The sequence below is a fragment of the Rhincodon typus genome, chromosome 4 (genome assembly GCF_021869965.1).
Source record: "Rhincodon typus isolate 14 chromosome 4, sRhiTyp1.1, whole genome shotgun sequence".
Lineage (NCBI taxonomy): Eukaryota > Metazoa > Chordata > Chondrichthyes > Orectolobiformes > Rhincodontidae > Rhincodon > Rhincodon typus.
In genome coordinates, this window is record NC_063335.1 from 43,174,593 (window position 1) to 43,200,366 (window position 25,774).

Genomic DNA, 25,774 nt, shown 5'->3' on the forward strand with positions numbered 1-25,774 from the left:
CAGTCTGAGAGCAGATGTGCATGAGATGGTCAGTAACACCAGGAGATTTTTTAAAAAGTGGCAGAGATCCCCTTCCTCCTGTTTCTATCTTTTCAAGCTGAAGTGTGAAATAACAGGAAAACAGGTGGATGGTTGGTCGATATTTTTTCGATGTCTTTTTTGATTAGTTTAAATCAAGAGACATTATTAGAGCTGAAGAGTATAGTTTTAAAAGTTCACTTTGCAAGTATTTAACATCCAAATGAATTAATTAAATAGATTGGCTGGACAGAACTCTAATGTGTTGTGGGTCTAGATTGCGAGCTGGAGGATGCTAGTGCAATCTACGGTGATCATGTCTTCAGAAAGTGTTGTCTGCTCAAGAAACCTCAGCTCAAAGTTGACATTCTCGAGTCCAAGCTGCGGACACTGCAAAATATCGGGGAGGGGGAGAGTTCCCTGCCATTGTTTCAGGGGACAGTCACACGTCCCTTTGATTAGTTATGTAAAATTTGATCCCTGATCAATGACAGAGTCAATGTACAATCACCAAATTCCTGGATGACACAAAAATTGGTGGGAAGGCAAATAGTGAGGATGACACAAGGTGTCCACAGAGGTTAAGGTTAAAAGGCAGGTTAAGGTGTTGCTTAAGGTATTAAAGGCAGGTTAAAAGGCGGTGGACAAAAACTTGACAGATTGAATATAATGTGGGAAAATATTAGGTTATGCACTTTGATAGGAAGATTAAAAGAGCTAAATATTATTTAAATGGGGCAAGACTTCAGAGCTGCAGCAGTGAGGGATTTGGGGTCCTAGTTCATGAATCAGAAACAGCAAGCATCCAAGTCAAGCGGGTTATAGGGAAGGTAATTGGAATGTTAGCCTTTGTTTCAAAGGGAATAGAGTGTAAAATGCAAAACGTCTTGTTAAAGGTGTACAAGGCAGTAGTCTGACCACAGCTAGGAACCTGTGAACAGTTTTGGTCTACTTGCCTAAGGAAAGATACACCGGAACTGGAGGCAGTCAAGAAAACATTCATTAGTTTGATCCTGGGTGTAGAGGATTTTTCTTCTGAAGGAAAGTTGAGCAAATTGGGCTTGTACTCATTCGCATTTAGAAGAATCAGAGGAGACCATTATTGAAACCCATAGGATTCCTAGGGTACTTGACATGGTAGATGCAGAGATGTTTCGCCTTGGAGAGTCTAGGACGAGAGTAAGGAGTCGCCCATTTAAGTCAGAGGTGATGAGGAATTGTTACTCGCAGGATAGAGAGTATGTTGCACAGCTTACCCAGGAACAGGCTACTTTTGATGTAGTAATGTAATAGGATTAATAAAAAAAAATCTCATAGTTAAGGATCCACCAGGGGATAGCAATCATAGCATGATAAAACTTCAAATTCAATTTGAGGGAGAGCCACTTGGGTCTCAAACCAGTGTCCTCAACTTAAATAATGACAATTAGGCAAATCATAGAATCTCTACAGTGTGGAAGCAGGCTATTTGGCCCATCGAGCTCATGCCGACTCTCTGAAGAGCATCCCACCCAGACCTACTCCCTACCCTAACTCTGTAACCCTGCATCTCCCATGGCTGATCCACCTAGCCTGCACATCTTTGGACTGTAAGAGGAAACTGGAGCACCTGGAAGAAACCCACACGGACACATGGAGAGTCGTGTAAACTCCACAAGATAGCCGAGGGTGGAATCGAAACAGGGTCTCCCTGCAACTGGGAGGCAGCAATGCTAACCACTGAGGCACCGTTTTCTACCCCCCCACCCAAATATCTCAAACTGTTCAGCAAAGATTTATTCCAGTCAAAAAGAAGGTCTCGGTGAGAAGGGTGAACCACTCATTGTTTTAAGAGGCGATCAAATAGAGTATTGAATCAAAATATAGCATACGAAGTTGCTAAAAGTAGTGATAGGCTTGAGGGTTAGGACTTTTTTTTTCAGGAAACAGCATCAGATGACCAAAGAGTTCATAAAAAGGGAAAAACATTGATTATAAAAGTAAATTGGCAGAAGTATAGCAAGGAACAAATGACCAGAGCTTCCACAGTTTTATGAAAAGTAAGAGCAGCTAAAGTGAGTATGGGATCCTTAGAGGATGCAACTGAGGACTTGGTATTGGGGAACAGGGAAATGGTAGATAATTTAACCCAACGTTTTTGCATCAATCTTGACAGTGGAGGACACTAAATATCTTGAATGTCAGATAAGCAGGATGTTAATGGGAAGAAAGATCTTGTAACAAGATCCTATCACAAGCCAAAATATTTCACAAACTAATTGGACTAATGGCAGATATTTCACAGGATATGATCGCCTACATCCGAGGATTTTAAAGAAAGTGGCTGCAGAGATAATGGAGGCATTGTTCGAAACACTCTGGATTGGGGAGGGTTTCATGGGATTGGAGAACTGCTATTGTGAGACTTCTGTTCAAGAAATAAGAGACTGAGAGCAGGAAACTATAGGCCAATTAGCCTGACATCTGTTATGCACTTTAGTAGGGAGAATCAAATGATAGGTTCGAAATAAGTGAAAAGCAGAGGGATCTGGGTGCTCTTGAGCATGAAGCACAAAATATTAGCATGGAGGTGCAGCAGGTAATTTAGACAAATGGAATTTTGGGCTTTATAGCTTGGGGGTTAAACTTTAAAATCAAGTCTTGTTACAAGTGTCCAGGATGTTGGTGAGGCCATATCTGGAGTACTGTGTACGATTTTGATCCTCTTACTTAAAATCAATACGCTGGCATTGGAGGTAGTTTGAAAGAGTTTTAGTAGGCTGATCTCTGCCTTAAAGGAACTGACTTATCAAGAATGGCTAAACAGATTAGGCCTTTATTCATTAGAGTTTAGGAGATTGTGATGTGCTGTTATTGAAACATAAAAGATGATGAGGGGCTTGTTGGGATGTTTCCACTACTGGGGAGTTTCAAACTAAGCGACATAATTACAGAAGGGGAGGCAGTGGTGTAGGGGCTGGGCAAGTAATTCAGAACCCCAGGCTAATGCCGCCATGGCGGATGATAAAATTGGAATCCAATAAAGGAAAACCTATGAAACTTAAAAAGCTAGCCAAATGGTGACCATGGAACCATTGTCACTTATTATAAAAACCCATCTGGTTCACTAATGTCCTTGTTTTGTGAAGAACACCTGTCATCGTCATCATGATCTGATCTGCCCTACATGTGATTCAGACCCACAGTAATGTAGTTGGCTTTTAATTGCTTTTCAAAATTGCCCTGGTAGCCCACTCCAATCAAGAGGCAATTAAAGATTGGGTAATAAGTCCTGGCTAAGCCAGCGACACCCAAATTCCATGAACAAATACAAAACAGTAGCAGGGCCATTCATGTAAAACTGAGGTGCAAAAGGATTTCTTGTCTGACAGTAGTGAATGATTTGGAATTCTCTACCCAGAAAGTTGAGGGTGGATTGAGGTAGATTTTTGAAATATTAGGAAATTGAGATCTTTGAGAGACTGGCACAAGAAAGGAGTTGAGGCAGGGCATGCTTGAGGGGATGAATGTCGTACTGCTGCTCCTATTTCTTGTGCTTGTGTCCCTCATCACCTTTTTAGAAGCTCCTGTCGTGCCCCTACCCCAACATGACCGCTCCTCTCATTCCAACTCCCCAGAAAAACCACATTAGACTCAACATTAATTCTGTTCCGCTCTCTACAAATCCCATCAGAACTGCTGAGTTTCTCCAGAACTTTTCAATTTTTTTTATTTCAGTTCTTCAGAATCTGCATTCCTAAAACCAAGGATTTCAAGCTTCAGTTATACAGGTCACTCGGACCTAATCTTGAAAATTCTGTGCATTGAAGATGGTTTACCAGATTGATATCTGGAAGAAGTGAGTCATCTTAGGATATGTTGGAAAGATTGACTTGTATCCACTGAAGTAAAGACAGTGAGAACTGACTTGATTGAATTATACAGGATTCTGAATGGTCTTGACATAATGGACATGGAAATGATGTTTCCTCTAGTGGCTGAGGCCAAAACTAGGGACCACTATTTTAACACGGTTGAGGCAAAACTATTTCTGAGTCATAGAGATCTACAACACAAAACAAAGGCCCTTTGGACCACTAGATCTGCACCAGTTAAAAACAACCACCTAACTATTCTAATCCCATTTTCCAGCACTTGGTCCATAGCCTTGTATGCCTTGGCATCACAAGTACACATCTGAATACTTCTTAAATGTTATGAGGATGTCTGCCTCTACCACTCTCGCAAGTCATGCTGTTTTGGAACACTCTGCCTAACAGCACTGGAAGAAGTGGCCTCTTTGAATTTTTAAAGGCAGAGGTAAGACAATAAGAAAGGAAACAGGAATAGGCCATTTCGTCTCTTGAGCCTTCTTCACCATTCAGTGTGGTGAAGGATATGGCTGATCCAGCATTCCTCACATCCACTTTCTGTCTCTTCCTTGTAACCCTTGATTTCCCCAACTGAACAAGAGTCTTAGCCTTAAGTATACGCAAAGACTCTGACTCCACAGCTGTCTGTGGCAAGGAGTTCCAGAGACTCTTGACCCTCAGAAAAAGGAAATTCTTTCTTGTCTCAGTGTTAAATTGGCACCTCTTGATTCTGAGACTATGCGCTTTGGTCCTAGACTCCTTTTCTGTTGCAGAATCCTGCAGTTTCTCTCCATTTAAATAATATTCTGTTCTTTTATTCTCCCTTCTAAAATGAGCAACTTTACATTTTCCCACATTATACTTCATTTTCCAACCTTTTGCCTACTTACTTAACCTATCACAATATCTCTATAGACTGTTTGTATCCTTCTTGCAACTTGCCTTTCCACCTAATTTTTGTGTCATCTGCAAACTCTACATTCACGTCCTTCCTCCAAGTCATTAATATATATTCTAAACAGCTATGGTCCCAGCACTGAAGCTCCACTGGTCACAGGTCGCCAACCTGAAAAAGAACATCTTATCCCATCGCTGTTTCCTGTCCATTAGCCAATTCTCTATCCATGCCAAGTACTACCTTGAACACCCTGGGGTCTTATGACTTAACCTTCTGTGGAGTACCTTGTCAAATGCCTTTTGGCTCCCCTCTAATCACTTTTAGGTATTTCCTTCATAGGTAGGAGAATCGGAAGGTATTAGGGGTTGATGGAAGTATGGAATTCAAAGCCAAAAAGATTAGCCATGTTCTTATTGAATGATGGAGCAGGCTCTTGGAGTCAAATGACCTAGTTCTGTTTCTATTTCTTATGTTGAAATGTCTGAATATTGGTGTTCGGCATGAGGAATGAACTCTGCTATCATGCCCGTCACTGAAGCTCAAGTTATGCGAACTTTCACAATCCCGAAGTCCCATTGCTCCTGGGAGCTCTGCTATCATTGACTTTTGGCTCTGAAGATCAGCCTTATGTTTTTCTCAACTATTTCTGTTTTATTCTATGCTTTAGGCTAATTCTACCACCTACATAGTTAGGTACTTCCCCTTAGTATCTCTGGACTGTAGGTTTCTACTTATACCCACCATGAGACTGTTGGCTCCTATATCCTTAAGGAATGTTCTCACACCTGTGATGTCTTGTAACACTCTCTTTTGTCTGCAGCTATAATTTACAGGTTATTAAATACAGCTCTCTAGTGTAGTATCTAAGACCTGTCTGTTAACATGCCTCTTGTTTGATGTCTTTGCTCAATCTCTCTTCTGACAACAGAGTCTCATGAAATTTGTGAATGCAAAGACTCCTACATATTCAACTCTGGAGTCACATTCCCTATAGACCCCTCATCTGAGTCTGCTTCTGAAAGTTTAATGGTCCAGATTGCAGGTTATTTCCAATAGACACTCATTTTCTTAAAGCTCCTTTAGATACTTGGATATTTGTACTTTTTCCATATGTACATTTAATCAATCAACGTGTACTACTGTTTTTGAAAGAAAAGCACTCATAATGTACAAAAACTTAAAACATATATACATATACCATTCAATTTGAGGATTGATATCTCCTGAAATACAGTCTTTGTTAAGGATAGCTGTCGAGTGATCAAGTCAAAGTCTGAGCGAGCCCTCAAACGTCGTCGCCATGGATTGTTTAGTGTGATATAATTTGTGATTTAACTGGAATGTTAATAGACGTGTTGTGTGGGAAGAGCAGCAAAACTGGAATTGTACTTGTCGGAACAGAAAATCTTAATGGAGACCTAATGGTGCTAAAATTGTAGTTGATACAGAAAAGTATGGAGAAAATGTTTTCACTGTCAAAGGATCAGTAACACAGGATCTCAAGTTTAAGATAATTGGCACAGGAACAAGAGGGGAGAGGAGTACCAATATTTTTTTCTCAGCAAGTTGTATTAATCTAGAATGCAATGCCTGAAAGGGTGGTGAAAGCAAATGCAATCATAATTTCAGAAAGGAATTGGGAATAGAAATGAAAGGGTGGGTGCGTGTGAGTCAGAGCTAGGGACAAAGAAGAAAGGATTGGGACTAATTATGTAGCTGCTTCAAAGAACCTGCATAAGCACAGTAGACCAAATGGCTTTCTATACAGTGTAATTTTAGCTTTGCACCATTTTTAAAGACTTTTATTTGTCTATCGTTTATGATGTTGAAACAAGGTGGCTTCCTCCAAATTTAGCTAGGTTTGTGGAGTCCAATTTTCTGAAGTTTTCTTGCACCAATCATAAATTTGGACAACAGAAACTTCTAAATTAATTGACTTTACCAATGCTTATCAAGTATAGAAGTGATATGTTTTCTAGTGTGACACAGTTGTACTTTGCAGTCTAATTGCCAAGTTTATTCAGTAGAACGAACATGGCCTACAGAAATTTTGCTACTGTAAAGGTTAAGTGTTAGACCCCAAAGTACTCTGTGTGCATACTTACTGTACATCTGATAATCTATGACGAAAACCGGCATCTCCAGTTACATATGTTTTGAAGCAAGCTGCATGAGAAAGCACAAGATAAGATTTCCACTTGCCGAATTCGTTTGCACGTACACTAATTTTAGCTTGTTGCCCTTCAAGACATTTCAGGCCAACTTTTCATCATTAAAGTTTTGACAACTGCTGAATAACTAATCTCTTTTGCCTCATCAATTTATAGTCTTGTGTTCCTTTTTATTTTGAAAATTAGATGACCTAATTTTGTTTTATTTGTTTTGTTTTAATCTCAGTACTTGCTCACCTTCTACAGAGCTTAATGATGAACTAGTTCATCATCTTAGATTTGCATCCCTAATTAATGTATCGGCGAGTTGCAGTCAAGTTCTACAGAGCATGCCAGTGACCTCACTAATGGTCTCACCTAATCATGTTTTCTTTCATGTAAGTTGGTGATTGTAAAAGAGATAAATATTGCTTTCCCAGCAACTTCTCATCATTGCATTGCATTGCTTTTCAAATGGATTTTTGTGTGGCTCTATTTCTGTTCAAATTTCTACCTATAATCGAAAGCTCCAAAGTGGTCAAGTGGCTCATTTGTTCTTTATTAAACCATGGTCGGATGGAAATGCTGAGACAAAAGTTCAGTATTCTGAACAAGATTGCAAATTAATTGTATTTGCTGGCAAATAGACACCGGATATAAAATGTAGATTTCACTCCTTATTAGGATGTAATACCTTTAAAAGTAACTTGTTTTTCTGCTTGTGAATAACCTTTCATATTAAGAACCCATATTCCATAAGTACAAGAGAGCAATTACCCCTTGGATACACCTTTTATTAGTGTTACTGCTTTGTTTGAAAATAAAAGTAGGTGGTAGAATTCAAAAACTGGATTTTTAAAATATCATCATTTAAAATCGATGATACACTAAAAGGGGAGGCTGAAACCTTGGTGATATGCCAAAGGAAAGACTGATTTTAAAAACTAACTGAAATTGGACAAAATACATGTTCATGACAAACTTCAGTAGAATATTAACATGCTTGCACATTTCATTCAAGTTTGTTCATCTTATTAAAAGGACACCTGAAGCCATGCCCTTTTGGCAGCATATTGTCTTTTGTATCCTGAACAGTTCCATTGTAAAATTGAGGTCATGGGGCTAGCAAGTGTAGTAGAGTCCTTTTTACAATCTTGCTAAGTACAAAAATATATTCAGCAAGTTAATAAAACCAAATGTGTAGAAATGAGCCCCGAGGTTCTGACATGGGATTATAATTTATAGATGCTTAAATTTGTTTGAAATTGATGCTCAATAGCAGCAGTGCCATCTCCTAAATGCACTTTAGAAATTTACCAAGGCTCCTTAGGCAGCACCTTCCAAAACCATGACCACTTCCATCTAGAAGGACAAGGACACATCACCGCCGGCAAGTTCTCCTCCAAGCTATTGACCATCCTGATTTGAAAATGCATCATCTTTCCTTCGGTGATATCGGATGAAAATCCTGGCATTCCTTCTGTAATGGTACATGGACTGCAGTAGTTCATGAATGCAGATCACCACCATCTTCTCAAGGGTGACTAGAGACGAGAAATAATGCTAGCCCTGCCAATGACCCCCACTTCCTACTAGTGACTTTAAAAACAGTTAACATAAGACGGGTTAACTCTGGTTATATTCATAATATAATAATCTCATTCCCATCTAGTAAACAATGACTGATAATGTACAATGTAAATTCAATCATGCATAAATAGTCCTAAAGCATTAAATGAATAATCCAAGTGTTAACTCAGAATTAAAATAAGTTTGAAAAGTACTGGATTGATAATTCTATGCTTCACCGGTTTATCATTTCTTCCACATTAGTGTGCTTTATGCTGGCTACCGACTTTATTTGAATTCGGGAAGATTCTCCCTGATATACTGCTTTGAGGAATGAAATCAGCTTAAGTTATATCCCCCATCTTGCTCTCAATAATTTTTGTTTTTGTCCAGCTGAGGGATGAACCCATTTCCTTCTTGTTAACCTCTTTAGTTGGCTGCAACCACCATTTTTAATTCTTTTCAGAATGAGACTGTTATCACAATTCAATTAAAATGTAGTTTGCTGGTGCGTGATTAAGGAGCTAATTATAAGCTTTGCTTGAGTGAAAGAAAAAAGGAATTTTGTAACTTTCTCCCTCCATTAGAAAAATAATAATGAGATATCAAAAACACTAACAAACATGGGTATAAAGTTTAAGAGAAGACTGCCTAGTACAGATGAGAAGATAGAAGAAAATGCAATTCAAAAGTGCTTAGAGTTTTTAAGTGTTAGGTTTTAACCTGAGACCATGGTTGTTTATTTGATGATTTGTATCCTTAGCTGTAGCAAAACTAGTAATTATCTGAGTTCTCAATGAATGGATGTTTATCTGATTTGCTTTTCATCAGGTGTTGCTTTCTGAAAGGAAGAGAAAGAAAGGGGTGGGCGTGGGTGCGCAAGAAAGCACCTTTCAGTTTTACTATTACAAATCCATTTTATGGGTAAAAGCAGTTGCCTGCCATACAGTTCATTTTTCTTTTTGGTTCGATGTTTTTCCAAGCTAGATAATCTGTCGGTGACAAATGTGAAACTTGCCCAAAAAGGTGTAAATCAGAAAAGAGGTACAGATCTGAGTTCTGTGCTGTTTTATAACAATATTAATTTTGATTCAGAGACAACAGTGTGGAGCTGGAGGAACACACCTTAAGGTGTTGCTCTTTCAGTTTGCTGGTGGTGTCATTGTGGCACTGGAAGAGGCCCAGGATGGACGTGTCACCAGGGAGTGGGAGGAGGAATTAAAATGATTGGCGACGGGAAGGTGTTGTCATTTGTCACGTACAGAGCGCAGATGCTCTATAAAATGGTCTCCGAGTCCACACTTGGTCTCACCAATGTAGAGGGGGCCACATCGGGAGCAGTGGATACACTAGACCAAGTTGACGGATGTGCAGGTGAACCCCTGTCTGATATGGAAGGTTTGTTTTGTGCCTTGAATGGGGGTGAGGGGGGAGGTGTAGCACTTCCTGCGGTTGCAGGGAAAGGTGCCGGAGATGGTGGGGTTAGTGGGGAGTGTGGAGCGGATGAGGGGGTCCGGGAGAGAGCGGTCCCCACGGAAGGCAGGAATGAGTGGGGAGGGAAATATCTCTTTGCTGGTAGGGTCAGATTGTAGGTGGCGGAGAATGATACGTTGGATGCGGAAGTTGGTGAAGTGATATGTGAGGACAAGGGGGAATTCTGTCTTTATTTTTGTTGGGGGGGGGGGAGGGGATGTGAGGGAAGAAGTGTGGGAAACGCAACAGATGTGGTTGAGGGCATTTTCGATCACCGGAGAGGGGAGGTTAGTCCTTGAAATAGGAGGACGTCTGGGATATGCAGGAGTGGAACGCCCCATCTTCGGAGTAGACGTGGTGGAGGCAGAGGAATTGGGAGTAGGGGATCGCATTCTTGCAGGAGGATGGGTGAAACGAGGTGTAGTCCAGGTAGTTGTGGGAGTCGGTGGGCTTTCAAAGACCATAACTTGCACCACCCTGACCCCTGACCTTCTGGCAATTGAAAATGCCCTCAACCGCATCTCTTGCGTTTCCCGCACTTCTGCCCTCACAACCCCTCCCCCAAACAAAAATAAAGACAGAATTCCCCCTTTTCCTCACATATCACTTCACCAACCTCCGTATCCAACATATCATTCTCCGCCACCTACAATCCGACCACACCAGCAAAGAAATGTTTCCCCTCCCCACTCCTATCTGCCTTTCGTAGGGACCGCTGTCTCTCCTCACCTCCCTTGTCTGCTGCACTGTCCCCACTAACCCCATCAGCTCTGGCACCTTTTCCTGCAACCGCAGGAAGTGCTACACCTGCCCCTACACCTCCCCACCCCTCACCTCCATTCAAGGCAGAAAATAAACCTTTCACATTAGACTGGGGTTCACCTGCACATCCGTCAACTTAGTCTATGGTAATTGCTGCTCCTGATGTGGCCTCCTTTACAACAGTGAGACCAAGTGTAGACTCGGAGACCATTTCGTTGAGCATCTGCGCTCTGTACGTGAACACCTTCCAGTCACTGACCATTTTAACTCCACCCCTTGCTCCCTGGGTAACATGTCCATTCTGGGCCGCCTCAAGTGTCACAATGACACCACCCACAAACTGGAGGAGCAGCACCTCATATTCCACCACGGGAGCCTACAGCTCGATGGCCTAAACATGAATTCACCTGTTTTAAAATCTCTACACCCCCAGCCTCATCCCATGTCCAAGCCTCCCTCCCATCCCCGCCTCCTTGACCTGACACAACCTGTCCATCTTCTCTCCCACCTATCTGCTCCACCCATCCCACTGACCAATCCCACTACTCCCTGCCTGCATTCACCTACCACCATCCTATCTTCCCCAGCCCCACCCCTCCCGTCTATTTACTTCCCAGCTCCCTTCCCCTCCCCATTTCTGAAGAACGGTCCTGACCTGAAACGTCCACTTTCTTGTTCCTCTTAGGCTGCCTGGCCTGCTGTGTTCTTCCAGCCCCACACTGTGTTGTCTGACTCCAGCATCTGCAGTTCTTCCTGTCTCTGATTAATTTTGATTCAGACTGATTCTTGTTCACAGATTCGTGAGCTGTAGTTGGACAATCATTGCAGCCATCTTAAATTAACACTTTTTAAAAAACCATTGTAGTCCATCAAGGTATTCAAGAGGGCATAGGATGAATTTTTAAAAAGAAATAACCGTTTACTGGGAATGGGTGGGACAATGGCACTAAATCACAATGCTTGTACAGAGATCCAGCACAGATATGTTGAGCCAAACGACCGCCTTCATTGTAACAATTCTGTGAGTTTTGCTTCTGAAAGAACGCTGCAATTAAAATCTTGTGTTGGAAGTCAAACTGATAGTGGTAAAAATGGACAATCTCACATTTTTTTTGATTTTCTTTTTATTATTCAGTAGCTGAAATTAAAGAGTTTTTTTTTCTAATTTTGTAACTTTTTTTGTTATTTGAGTAATTGTTTTGTTATTCTTCCCTTACCCCACAATATCTGTACTATTACAATAACTTGCTTGTTGAAAACCATTGTTGCCATAGCTGCAGTGCCAGATTTGGTGTGTTTTTTTTTTGTGTGGTGACCCAGACATTAGGATGTCTGCTATTATTCCCTAACTGTGCCCTGAACCCACTACTAATTTAGATGCCCTTGGTTTACTGATTGATAGGTGCAAGAATGTTAATCAGCCTGAATTCTTGCAGAACATCCTTCTTCTAAATGCTTTTTCTAAATTCTATGATCTGTTGGGGCAGATTGGGAAATTCAATTATTGGGTATGTGTAGCAAAGGTAAAACGGTGTCTAAACTTTAAATATGATTTAAATAATTCTGCAAAACAAGAGGCACAAACTTTAATGAAATCAAAAACTCATCCTTTCATGAGTTCTTGAGTTTATTTCAAATGATTGATCACTACTGTAGCTAAAAAGTGGAAGTCTGATTTTGTAAATTGGTCGGAATTCTAGTTGAGAACGATCTAATAAATTGCCTTACAAAATCCACCACTCACCCGTTCAATATTTTTAGAAGTTCTTTGCATCAATGCTTAAAGCTTAGAAGCCATTCTGAAAATCTGCAGTGTCCTGCAAAAACGAAAGTATTTCTGTTGTTAGCTGAAAATGTTACTGTCAAATAGAAGTTAACCTGGTCTGTGCCAGTGATTTGAAAAAGAAGGTTGGCCTTTAGATTTGTGTACAGACATCCATCTGCCCTTTCCCTATGCTGAACTACCTTCAATCTATTTTGTATACCAGTCCCCTTTTCTAATATGACAATCTGTCAGCCTGAGAGTAATTCCTCAGAAGATTTTAAAGTGTAAATAGTGCTACACTATTTAGTCCATGGTCACTCATGAGCAACAGTCTGTAACATCTTCCTGTTTCTTTGCTCAGTACGTTGTTTGTTTGTCTTTGCTCTTCTGTGAGTACTCTCAGAATGATTCTGGACCTTCAGCATTAAAAAAACTATGGTCAGCTGTGCTTGCTGCAGTAATTCTGCAGTTTAGAGCAGTCTTAATGGTAGGTAATATTATAAAGCACCATGTTCAAGAGTAAGAGTGGGTGATGGTTAGGGCTACCCTGCTTCTCTCTCCACCCCCACCTCCACACCCAGACCATCACTTGGGGAGCTGAATGGCTTACTTCTGCCCAATTCAATGTTTGAAAGGCAGTTTTTACGTTCAGTATCTTTCATATCATGATTATGTAGAATTAAAATTTATAGCAAAAGCCCATAATTACTCATCCATAAAATTATTCTAAAAACTACTGGCCTAAATAAAGGGTGATATCCTAATAAAGTGTATGTGATTAAATAAATGACCATTATTAAACACCGAATATGCGCCAGTGGTAAGAGAATATTTTAATTGGCAGATTTGCAGGATCATAAATTTGTTTTTGTTTTGTGCTGTTAACAATTTAAATGCTGAAATAATTCTAAATGTTTGCCATTTGTGACCTTCACTGCGTATTATTTACTACTTGTACATCCTCTGGTTTATTAGAGCAGTATGCTTGCAAAAGCTTTCCTTTCTGCACATCTTGAGTTGATGATATACATATTTGTCTCCTTTTGCTCCTAGGTTTTATATTCCTACTCAATAGGCTTTCTGTATATATTAGTGGGTTTGTTTTGTACCCAAGGACTGAGCCCTGCTTTTCTCTTTTGTTCAAGGGTAAGTATGTTCAACTTTGTCCACGTTACTGATGTGTGCTTTTAAATTAGTTCACACTAAGTTCCAACAAAAACAACATTTCATGATGCAATCTTCAAAGCCATCCAATTGGACAAATTATGACTAAAACTTATGGGAAGGCAGTGATGTAAGTGGTAAACTCTGGGCTAGTAATCCAGAACCCTAGCTTAATGTTCTGGGAATGTTTAGCACAATGAAATTTGAATTCAATTAAAAAAAAAATCGTCCAATGTCAGCCATATAAACATTGCTGATTGTTAGAAAAGCCCACCTGGTTCACTAATCCTTTCAGAAAATCTGCCATCCTTACTTTGTCTGGCCTACATGTGACTTCAGATCCAGAACAATATTTTAGAATATTAGAATCTTAACCCCTCTTTGGGCAATTCGGGATGGGCAATAAATGCTCACTAGCCACCAATACCTGCATGAATGAATGTTTTAAAAACAGAGTTGAGCTGCTCAATCCAGAATCTATATAAAATACCTTTTTTAATCCTAACCATTTAATCTATTTTGCCCACTACTACAATTGCAATTGAAATGGAGTGTGGCTAATCATGGGGACCAGTTTATTTGGCTTGAGTCGATTGTATGATAACTGTGAACTATATTAATTTGATAATGCATTATTTCCATTTTATCGTCTTCCTAACATTAACAACCTCACTGCAGAATACACTACTTTGTTTTGGTACAGGACTGCATTAATACTGACAGCCCTCAGGTACACTTATCCAAATGGACATATTAAATAAATGAAGTGAGATTTTGTTTGTGTTTTTTAAAAAAAAAAAAAAACAAATTCCTCAGAGTTTGAGGAAGGCATCCTAGCTGCTGAAGCTGAGTTCTGTCATAGTATGAAACAGCTGGAGAAACTCAGCGGGTCTGGCAGCATCTATGGAGAGTAAGCAGAGTCAACATTTTGGACCCAGTAACCATTCTTCAAAAGGGTGATAGAGTCCTACAGCATGGAGATGTTCCATGGCCCAATCTGGTCCATGCCAGCCAAAATATCCATCCATGCTAACCCCATTTCCCTGGATTTGGCCCATATCCTTCTAAACCTTTCCTGCCCATGCATTTGTCCAAATGCCTTTTAAATGTTATTAATGTACCCACCTCAACCACTTCTGCTGGCAGCTCATTTCGTATGTGCAAGATCCTCTGTAAAAAAAAAAAAAAAAAAAAAAAAAAAAAAAAAAAAACCAAAGGTCCCCCTCAGGTTCCCATGTATTCTTTCCCCTCTTACCCTAAACTGATGCCGTCTAGTCCTCAATTCCCCAACCTTGGGGAAAAAATCTGAGTGCATTCATCTGGTCCATGTCTCTCATGATCTTATAGAAGTGTATAAGATCACTCCCCTACCACCCCCCGCCCCCAAACTCCTGCACTCTAAAGAAACATGTCCTAGCTTGTCCAACCTCTCCCTATTACTCAATCCCTTGAGTCCTGGCAACATCCTTGTAAATTTCTTCTGCACTCTTTCCAGTTTAATAGTATCCTTCCTATATCAAGGTGACCAAAACTGAACACAATACTCCATGAGCAGCCTCACCAACATCCTGTAACATGACTTCTCAACTTTTACACTCCATGCCTTGACTGATGAAGGCCAGTGCACCAAAAGCCGCTTTCACTGCCCTGTCTATCTGTGATTCCACTTTCAGAACCATGCACCTGAATTCCAATGACTCTCTGTTCTACTACACTCTTTTAAGGCTCTACCATTCACCATGAAACTCCTATTCTGATTTGACTTTCCAAAATGCAACACCTCACACTTATCTATATTAAACTCCATTTGCCATTTCCCAGCCCACTTCCCTAGCTGATCAAGATCCTGCTGCAATTTGTGATAAGCTTAAATGCTGTCCACGATACTGCCTATTTTAGTGTCATCTGCAAACTTACTAATCATGCCTTGCACATTCTCGTCCAAATCATTCATATAGATAACAAACAGCAACGGACCCATCACCAACCCCTGAGGCACGCCTCCAGTCTGACAAGCATCCTGCCACAATTACTCTGTCTTCTTCCCACCATCGAGCCAATTGTGAATCCAATTTGCCAGCTGTCCCTGAATTCCATGCGATCTAACCTTCCGGAGCAGCTCACGTTGTGGAACCTTATTAAAGGCCTTACTGAAATCCATATGGACTACATCTACAGGCCTGCTCTTATCAACTTTCCTGGTCACTTCATCAAAGAACTTTAACAAATTTGTGAGACCTGATCTCTCACGAATGAAGCCATGCTGACTACTCCTAATCAAATCCTGTCTTTTCAAATGCACATATATCTTATCCCTCAGAATCTTCTCAAGTAACTTACCTACCACAGATATTACGCCTATTGGACTATAGTTCCCAGGTTTTTGTTGGCAGCCCTTCTTGAATAAGGGCACAACATTCGCTACTATCCAGTCTTGCAGGACCTCACCCATTGCTAACGATGATGCAAAATATCAGTCCAGGGCCCCTGCAATTTCTTCTGTAGCCTCTTGCAGGTTCTTGGATATATCTGGTCAGAACCAGTATTCATACTTAATGCTTCCAAAACCACCTCTAATGTGGTATGGACCGTCCCCAAGATATCGCCACTAACTTTCCCAAGTTGTCTTGTCTTTCTCCACGATAAACACAGGAGAAATATTTAATGAGGAACTCGCCCATCTCCTGCAGTTCCAGACATACGTTTCCACTTTGGTCCTTGAGGGGTCCTATTCTTTTTCTAGTTATTCTTTTTCTTTTAATATACTTAGAGTCTCTTTGAATTTACCATAATCTTCTCAGCCAAAGCTATCTTGTGCCCCCTTTTCGCCCTCCTGATTTTTCTTCTTCAGTAAACTTCTGTACACCCTGTATACCTCCAGGAATTCCCTTGACCACAGCTGCCTTTACCTGAGCCATGCCTCCCTTTTATTTTCTGGTCAAAGCCTCAATCTCTTGTCATCCAGGGTTCCCTACTCCTGCCAACCTTGCCCTTCACCCTCACAGGAACATAAAGATCTTGAACCCGAGCTATCACACTTTTAAAGGCCTCCCACTTGCTGGAGGTTCCTTTGCCAGCAAACAAACAACTCCAATCAACCTCTGCAAGCTCCTGTCTAACTCCATCAAAATTCACCTTGCCTAAATTTAGAATTGAACTTTGTGGACCAGTTTTATCCCTCTCCATAACTATTTTAAAATTAATAGAACTATAGTCACTGGTCCCAAAGCGCTCCCCCACTATTACTTCGGTCACCTGCCCTGCCCTATTTCCCAAGAGTAGGTAGCATTTTGCCCTTCCCCAAGTAGGACCCTTTACATACTACTTGAGGAAATTTCCCTGAAAACTTTTAACAAATTCCATTCCATCTAAACCCTTAACACGATGGCAGCCCTGGTCTATTTTAGAAAAATTAAAATCCCCCACTATGACAAGCCTATTGCTCCCCTAAGTCTCCCCAGTCTCCTGCTGTGATACTCCCCTTAATCAAAAATGCAACTTCCCTTCCCCTGTTTCCTCCACTTCTATCTCGCCTAAAGCACCTGTACCCTGGCATATTAAGCTGCCAGTCCTATTCTTCCCTTAGCCATGTTTCTGTAACGGTTATAATATCCCAGCTCCACATGCCTATCCACGCCTTGAGTTCATCGGCCTTACCTGTCAGCCCTCTTGCATTGAAATAGATGCAATTTAATCCAACAGGCATTCCTCACTCTGTCGTGTTCCAGCCTGACCTGTCTCTTCAGCTTGGTATTTCTAAGTACTGTATCACCTTCCAGCCTCACACTTGCCTCCCTGTTGTTAAGGATCCCACCATCCTGCCAATCTAGGTTAAACCCTCCTTTGTAGCACTAGCAAATCTGCCTGCCAGGATATTGGTTCCCGTCCCTCTTGAGCAAGTCACCTCTGCCCCAGAAAAGATCCCAATGATTCAAGAATCTGAATCCCTGCCCTCTGCACCAATTCTTTAGCCATGCATTCATCTGCCATATCCTCCTGTTCTCACCCTTACTAGCACGTGGCACTGGAAGTAATCTGGAAATTACCACCATCAAGGTCCTGGTTTTTAAACATTTTTCTTAGCTCTCTTTGATCACCCCACAGGACCTCGTCCCTATTTCTATCTATGTCATTTGTGCCAACGTGCACAATGATTTCTGGCCGCTCACATTCCCCCTTGAGAATGTTCTGCATCCGTTCCAAGGCATATCCTGGACCCTGGCACCCGAGAAGCAACTCGCCATCCTGGATTCCCGTTTGCGACCACAGAATCTCCTGTCTGTCTCCCTAACTATCGAGTCTCCTATCACTAAGGTCCTGTAAACCTTTACCCTTTCCCGTTGTGCCCCAGAACCAGTCATAGTGCCACCATCCTGGCTACTGCTTCATTCCCCTGAACGGTCATCTTATCTATGATGTGCTCAGCATCTCTGTTCATGAGTGCATCCAGCTGCAGCTCCCTAACACGGTCTCCCAGGAGTTGCAGCTGGGTATATTTCCCACAGCTATAGTCATCTGGGACGATGGACCTCTGCCTGAGCTCCCCCATCCTGCAGGAGGAGCATGCCACTGCTCTACCATCTCAAATGCTCTGAGACTAAAAAGGAAAGTCAAAAAGACTTTACCTGAGCTTACCCGTACTTTTTACGGAGCTGCTGCTTACCGAAGCCTCAAGCCAACGCCTTACTTCTCACTCTGCTAACAACAAGTTTTCAGTAGCACAACTCTCTCTTCTCCCTTTTTATTAAATCTTTCGGTTTAATTATTGGATTGAAACGTTGAATTTGCTTACTCTCCACAGATGCTCCTAGACCTACTGAGTTTCTTCAGCCATTTCTGTTTTGGTTTTTGCTTCAAATTTCCAGCATCTGCAGCTGTTTGTTTTCTGTCATAGTACACTTGAAAGAAGAGTTTTTGCATAGTAAGTAAGATTAAGAACTGAAACCCCAAATCGGAGCAACTAATTGTATATAGACTGGGAAATAAACAAATTTTTCCTGCTCCTAATGGTGAATATGGTTTCACTCTAAGGTGACTCCCACACGAGATCTTCTGAAACCATCACGTGAGATTGACCATCTGGTCTTGTTAATGTTAAAATAAATTCAAGATACCAAAATTTGTTCACAAAATATTAAGTGCTCTAAGATTTTAGTGTGGTCTAAATTTGAACACATGGAAGAACTCCACCATTAAATTCCTCTGTGATGGTTTATTTGCAGGAAAGGTGTTTTTTTTAAGTGAATCTGCAAATTTTCTACAGTTTAGTACAGTTCTCTCATATTGAGTAATGCTTTGTGATGTGCACATGTTTTGAAGACTTATTTTACTGCTGTTCAATGAAAACCATTTATTGTTACAATTACAAGAATTATACATTAAAAATTCTATATTAGATATATGTTAAGGAAGCAAAATTCATTTAAACAATTGTAAGGCCACTGGAACAACTGTTTGAAAGGTATTGGCTGAGCTAATGTTTCTGCAGTAAGAACAAATCCACAATTTTTGGATTTAAGAAAAAGTTGGTAATGCTATTACACTTCCTTGAAAAATGTAGTTTTCAGCATGGCCATTTCACTTGCTATAATTGCTATTTTGTTTTTAAGCACATCCCATGAATTATCCCTGTTCTTCTGTTGAACTACTATTAATGTCATTGCTTTCAATATCTCCAAAGCATTTAACAGGATCTGATACAGTACATGTTTTGAAAGTTTATCACGTGCTTTTCTTTTCCACCAAAGATATATTCAGATCTAGATTCCTGTGAAATTACTATTTGTCCTAATTACCATCTGCATCACTGACCCCAAGGAGAACTAACTCTCTAACTCTCTCACAAGCCCCCACCATCTGTTCGACTTGCATTTCATCCCCCTTTGTCAACAACATTTAAAGCATCATTTACCCTTCAGTTCCCAAGAAGAGTCGTATCGGATTCAACATCAACCCTCTATCCACAGGTGCTGTCAGACCCGCTGAATTTCTTCAAAACTTTGTATTTCAGATTTCCAGCATCTGCTGTACTGTGCTTTTATAAAACAATTACAAGGCATCCAAATTTCTTTCCTTTCACATTGCTTGAATTCATTCATTGGAGCCTAGTTTACATTTCAGTTATGCCCATGTGTAACAGTACTCACCAATCAACTCTAGATATCTGTTCTTTTTGTAAACCCCTGCCTCTTCTTTATATCATAATTTTAAGAGACTGTATTCAAGAGAAGTAGAGGAGATACATATACTGGTGAAAAATATCCAACTTGCCCACTTTCAGTTTTGATTGAGAGCAGAGCAGGGGGTTGGGTAACTATCCTTCTCAGAAAGCAAATCGTCTACTTAAATATTAAATTGAACTGCATGCTACATGTAGTAAAACTCTGACTGGGCTTCTTGGACCTCTGGGGGGGGAAAACACCTGGCATCTGAAAGGAGCAATGGCTGCTTCATGCAACATGTGCAACCTGAAAAGTTTACTCTTTAGAGAATGCTGCTTGTCCAAGTTTTTGAGTTTTTTAAACGTACAATGTCTGTTTACAACGTAGTCTGTGTTTTCTCGAGTCCTTGGTAAGCAATGATTTTCATTTCCTTGTTTGTTTTGCAGCATCCTATGCAGACGTATGGTTATGCATTTATGTTTTCCTTGACTGGATATTTTGGAATTTCCTTTGTACTAGCTTTGATAAAACTCTTTGGAGCACTTGTTGCTGTAACAGGTAATATATCCCTTGTATACTGGTCATTGTTCCTTTTTAAACAGTTGTTTCAACTGAACAAATGTGATTTGGAGGTTTTGCCTGCTATGCTGTTCTAATAAAGTATAATTTGGTTTATTCTTTTCTTTCAATATACCTGTAGGTGGAGGCAGTGGCCTAGTGGTAATGTCCCTGAATTGCTAATCCAGGACCCTGGTTAATGTTCCAAAGACATGGGTTTGAATTCCACCATGGCAGATGGTGAAATTTGAATTCAACAAACTGGAATAAACAGCTAGACTAATGATTATCATGTAACCGCTATCAATTGTCATTAAAAACCCAGCTGATTCTCTAATTTCCTTTTTAGGGAAGGAGATCTGCTCTCCTTATCTGTTCTGGCTTGCATGTTGTTCCAGACCCATGGCAATGTGGTTGACTCTTAACTTTGGGGATGGGTAATAAAGGCTTGCCTGGTCAATGTTGCCCACATCCCATGAATGAATTATTTAAAAACTTCAGAAAACTGGAGCAATCTGATGGTAATTTATGCCCCGATTACACCCAAAATACAAACTCTACCCTAGTACGTAGAATTTTGATATCTGCTGACAATGCAAAAGTAAACATAATTGTTGAGGAGCACTTTTAAAGACTTGTGTGGACATTGATTAGTGAAATGGCCAGACAGGTAGCGGATGCAATTTAATATGGATAAGAATAATACATTTTGGGCAGCAGAACCAATACAAATAAGAAGGGTATGAATGAACAGTCATCTGGGGAGATTGAATTCAAAACCTGCTAAAATTGGTGCAACTAGATGAAGAAATAGTTAACAGCATTTTGTATCTTGTAAATAAGAGTGTGTATTACCTCCTTCGTTTTGTATTCTATTTGTACAATTGGTTAGGCCACACTTAGCGGGTACTGAGGACGGTTTTGGACTTCTTTAGTATCAAAAGATACATTAAAGTCACAGATTATCCCAGAGTTTTCAAAAAAAAACACGCCTTCTGAGTTGGAAAATGTACGGTTCTTTTATCATCAGCCCAACTGATACTGGCCCACTTAATTGGAGTTGAAATTAGTTACATAGTTGTACCTGCTACTGTAAGCCAGAAACGCAGTGGCTGTTTTAGATATACCCTAGGCTGCTAATATTTTTGTTTAATGCTAGTGATTCATTTGACAAATTATAGTCCTAAATTGATCAATGTCTGTTAACTAATTTGAAACTTGGCATTTATTCGGTTTTACACAGAAATTTTCAGAAAGTTACTCCCCTGATTATTTGTCTCCCCATTGTCTTTGTCTTTGTAATGTATAAAGTATTTCTGAATAGAGGTGAACATTTGTTTGTTTGTTTCTTTGCAGTAACTACTGGAAGAAAAGCAATGACAATTGGCCTATCGTTTTTCTTCTTTTCAAAACCTTTTACTTTTCAGTAAGTAAACCTTAATTTTATGCAAATATAACCAGAAAGCAGCTTGCTAATTGTTTGAAATCGCACGTACTTCTATATAATGGATGAAATCAAGGAAACAGTCATGCATTTATGATGCTAGACTCTACTTGAGTAACTCCAAGTCAATGCCCAAACAGGTAAAGTGGTCCTGTTGAACAATTGCTTAACAATGTTCAATAGTCAAACGTTTTCCATAGATCAATCCCACCCACCTGTACTTGCTCCATTAACATTCCATCCCCTAAGGACATAATATACAGGAGCAGAATTAGGCCATTCAGCCCATCACGTCTGCTCTGCCATTTGATTGTGGCTGATGTGTTCCTCAACCCCATTCTCCTGGCTTCTTCCCATAACCTTTTGATCCCCTTATTATGCAAGAGCCTATTTATCTCTGCCTTAAATGCACGCAACAATTTGGCCTCCACAGCCCTCTGAGGAAGTGAGTTCCATAGATTACCAACCGTCTGGCTGAAGAAATTCGTCATATCTCAGTTCTAAAAAGTCATCCCTTCACTTTTAGTCTGTGCCCCTGGGTTTTCTTTGCACCTGTGCAAACATCTTCTCTACATCCACTGTATCCAGGCCTCTCAGTATTCTGTAAGCTTCAATCTGATCACCCCCTCATCATTGAGTACAGATTTGGAGTCCTTAACTGCTCCTCATATTGACAAGTCCTTCATCCATGAGATCATTCGTGTAAACCTCCTCTGGACCCCCGTCCAAGTCCAGCACAACCTTCCTTGGATTCGTAGACCAAAATTGCTGACAATACTCCAAATGCTGTCTGACCAGAGCCTTGTACAGCTTCAACGGTACGTCTCGCTCTTGTCTTCTAGCTCCTTTGAAATGAATGTCAACATTGCATTTGTCTTCCTAACTGCCAACTGAACTTTTATGTGAATCAGAATCCTGAACTAGGACTCCCAAGTTCCTTGTGTTTCAGATTTCTGAAAATAAGCTGCACCTCTATTCTTCCTACCAAAGTACATAATCTCTCACTTTTCCACATTGTATTCTATCTGCAACCTCCTAGTCTATCCAAGTCCCTCTGCAGCTTCACTGATTCTTCCTCAGATCATTAATGTATGACGTGAATAGTTGAAATCCCACACGGACTCCTGCAGAACTCCACTAGTCACCAGCTGCCATTCTGAAAAAAGATCCCTTTATCCCTAGTGTCTGCTTTTGCCAGTTAGCCAAACCTCTATCCATGCCAATACCTAAAATCACAGGCTCTTACTTAGCAGTCTCCTGTGTGGTACATTGTCAAAGGTCTTCTGGAAATCCAAACAGATCACATTCACTGGCTCTCCTTTATCTAACTTGCTTATTACCTCCTGAAAGAATTCTAAAGTATTTGTCAGGCATGACTTCCTCGCCCTATCTTACAATGCATTTCCAAGTACTTCATAGTCTTATCCTTAATAATGGACTCTAAAATCTTACCAACGACCAAGGTCAGGCTAACTGGTCTATCGTTACCTCTTCTGCCTCCCTCCCTTCTTAAACAGGGTGTTACATTACCCACTTTCCACTCATCTGGCACCCTCCCTGACCCCAGTGTTTCCTGAAAGATCACCACCGATGCCTCTACAATCTCCTCAGCTAGTTCCTCCAGAATTCTGGGGTGTAGTCCACTTGGTCAGGTGATTTATCTGTTTTCAGACCTTTCAGCTTACCCAGCAGTTTCTCCTTGCTGATGGCCACTACACTCAACTATGTCCCCTGACTGTCTTGAAGTTCTGGTATGCTGCTGGTGTCTTCCACTGTGAAAACTGATGCAAAGCATCCATTCAGTTCCTCTGCCATTTCTTTGTTCTCCATTACTACTTCTCCAGCCTCATTTTCCAGTGGTCCAATGTCCACTCTTGCCTCTCTCTTACCTTATCTAAAAAACTCATGCAAACTTCTTTTATATTTCTAGGTACTTACTCTCATTTCATCTCTCCCTTTATGACTTTTTTAGTTGTCCTCTGCAGGTTTTTAAAGGCTTCCCAATCCTCTGGCCTGTCACTAACTTCCTTTTCCTTTGTATTTATCCTGTCCCTGACTTCCGTTTACAGCCATGGTTGCGTCATCCTCTCGTAAGTATGCTTCTTCCTTGGGATGAATTTCTATTGTGCCTTCCATTTGTCCCCAGGGACTCCTACCATTGCTGCCCCACTTTGTTCCCTTCTAGGCTCCCCTTCCAAACAACTCTGGCCAGCTCCTTCCTCATGCCTTTGTAGCTGCCTTTACTCAATTGTGATACCATTACATCTGATTCCAGCTTCTCTCTCTCAAACTGCAGGATAAATTCTATCATTATTATGGTCATTGCCCCGTTGGTGTTTCTTCACCTTTAGGCTCTCTCTATTTTCAGGCTGCCTCATTATATTTCACCAAATCCAGGATTCCCTGTTACCCAGTGGGCTGTACCACAAACTGCTCCAAAAGAGCCATCTTGCAGACATTCCACAAATTCCTTTTCTTGAGATCAGCTACCAATCTAATTTTCCTAGTACATCTGTATATTGAAGAGCCCCGTGATTATTGTAATAGTGCCTTTCTTACACTCCTTTTCCATCTCTTGATTTATTTTCTTCCCCACATCCTGACTACTGCTAGAAGGCCTGTAAATAAATCTCATCAGGCTCTTTTTTGCTTTTGCAGTGCCTCAACTCTACCCACACTGACTAAACGCCTTCCAACGTTGTATCACTACTTGTTGTCGATTTTAATTTCATGTCTCACTAACAAGGTAACCCGTCCCTCTGCCCATCTCCTTTCAATATGACATGTATCCTTGGATATTTAGTGCCCAGCCGTGATCCCCTTGCAGCCACATCTCTGTGATAACCACAACATTGTACCTGCCAATTTCAATCTGCACTTCAAGCTCATTTATCTTGTTTCATGTACTGCGTACATTTAAGTACAACATCGTCAATCCTGGGTTGATGACCCCTTTCTCACAGTTGTCCCCTCATCTGCTGTGCCTGAAGTTAGATTCCTGATACTTTCCATTTTTTCTGTTACTTGTTCTGGAAACTTGAATAACCTCTGAGCCTCTCTCCCACCCCTTTAACATTTTCCATAGTTTTCCATGCAACTGAACATATCCCCTCCTCCCCCCATCAAGCCCTATCCACAGCTTTTTCCTGTCTTCTCAAGAGACACAACGACTGGGATTTTCAGTTGTTCATGGAGAAGAAAATAGGAGGCCTCCAGAATGTGAAGAAATTATTAAGTATGAATGGGAAGTCAGCTTGTTTCCAGTTAACTGCCTGATAACCTCCTTTGAGAACCAGTTTAACAGGCCCAAGTGCACTAGAAGACAACTTTCAATTTGTGTATATATATGTAGTGAGGTTGCCTCCTCTCTTCTGAAAGACAGCAACATGCCCCATTACAGCTGTTCTGTCTTTTCAGGCGTACTCTGCTGGCTACTCCTGCTTCCTTATAATACTCAGCACCACTAATGTCCAGAATGCTGCTGTCCAAATTAAGGTGTTTACATTAAAAAATTGCACTGCACGAGCAGCGCTAATGGAGCATGGGATCAGAACCTAGAAATGATCTGGTTGTCATGTTCCCAACCCCACTGTAAACCAAGCCCACTGTTTCCAGCCCTTGGAATGAATAAGTTCCAACTCTTTCTCCAAGCTGCCTAATTTTAAATTTATCCCTTTACCATGGTCAGAAATTTGCCTGGATCAATTTTGTCAGTTCATGTCATTGTACCTTGTTTGAGTTTGCTCCTATTAAATTCTGGTTGTTCCATTCATTTTGGAGGTGGATGCACCTTTTGTGTATGGCAGTCCAGGAATACAGCTATTGGGTAAGCACCAGAAGTTTCTGGTGTTCACTGATATTTCAATATATTTTCAGTGTTTAAGCTTTAACTGTATGGTAGGAACCTGTAGATTCTACAAATTGTTGTACTACTAATTGCACTTTTTTTTTCTCTTTTAAG

General features: G+C 40.7%; 1 protein-coding gene across 2 annotated transcripts in view; it reads left to right on the forward strand.

Moving 5' to 3' along the window:
* Positions 1-25,774, forward strand: part of slc35b3 (solute carrier family 35 member B3) — a 49,619-nt gene that overhangs the window by 22,717 nt on the left and 1,128 nt on the right. For both annotated transcript variants that reach the window (XM_020516787.2, XM_020516788.2), the window contains 3 exons: positions 13,540-13,632; positions 20,258-20,369; positions 21,726-21,795. In XM_020516787.2, coding sequence (XP_020372376.1) covers positions 13,540-13,632; positions 20,258-20,369; positions 21,726-21,795 — 275 coding nt within the window. The remainder of the gene's footprint in view (positions 1-13,539; positions 13,633-20,257; positions 20,370-21,725; positions 21,796-25,774) is intronic.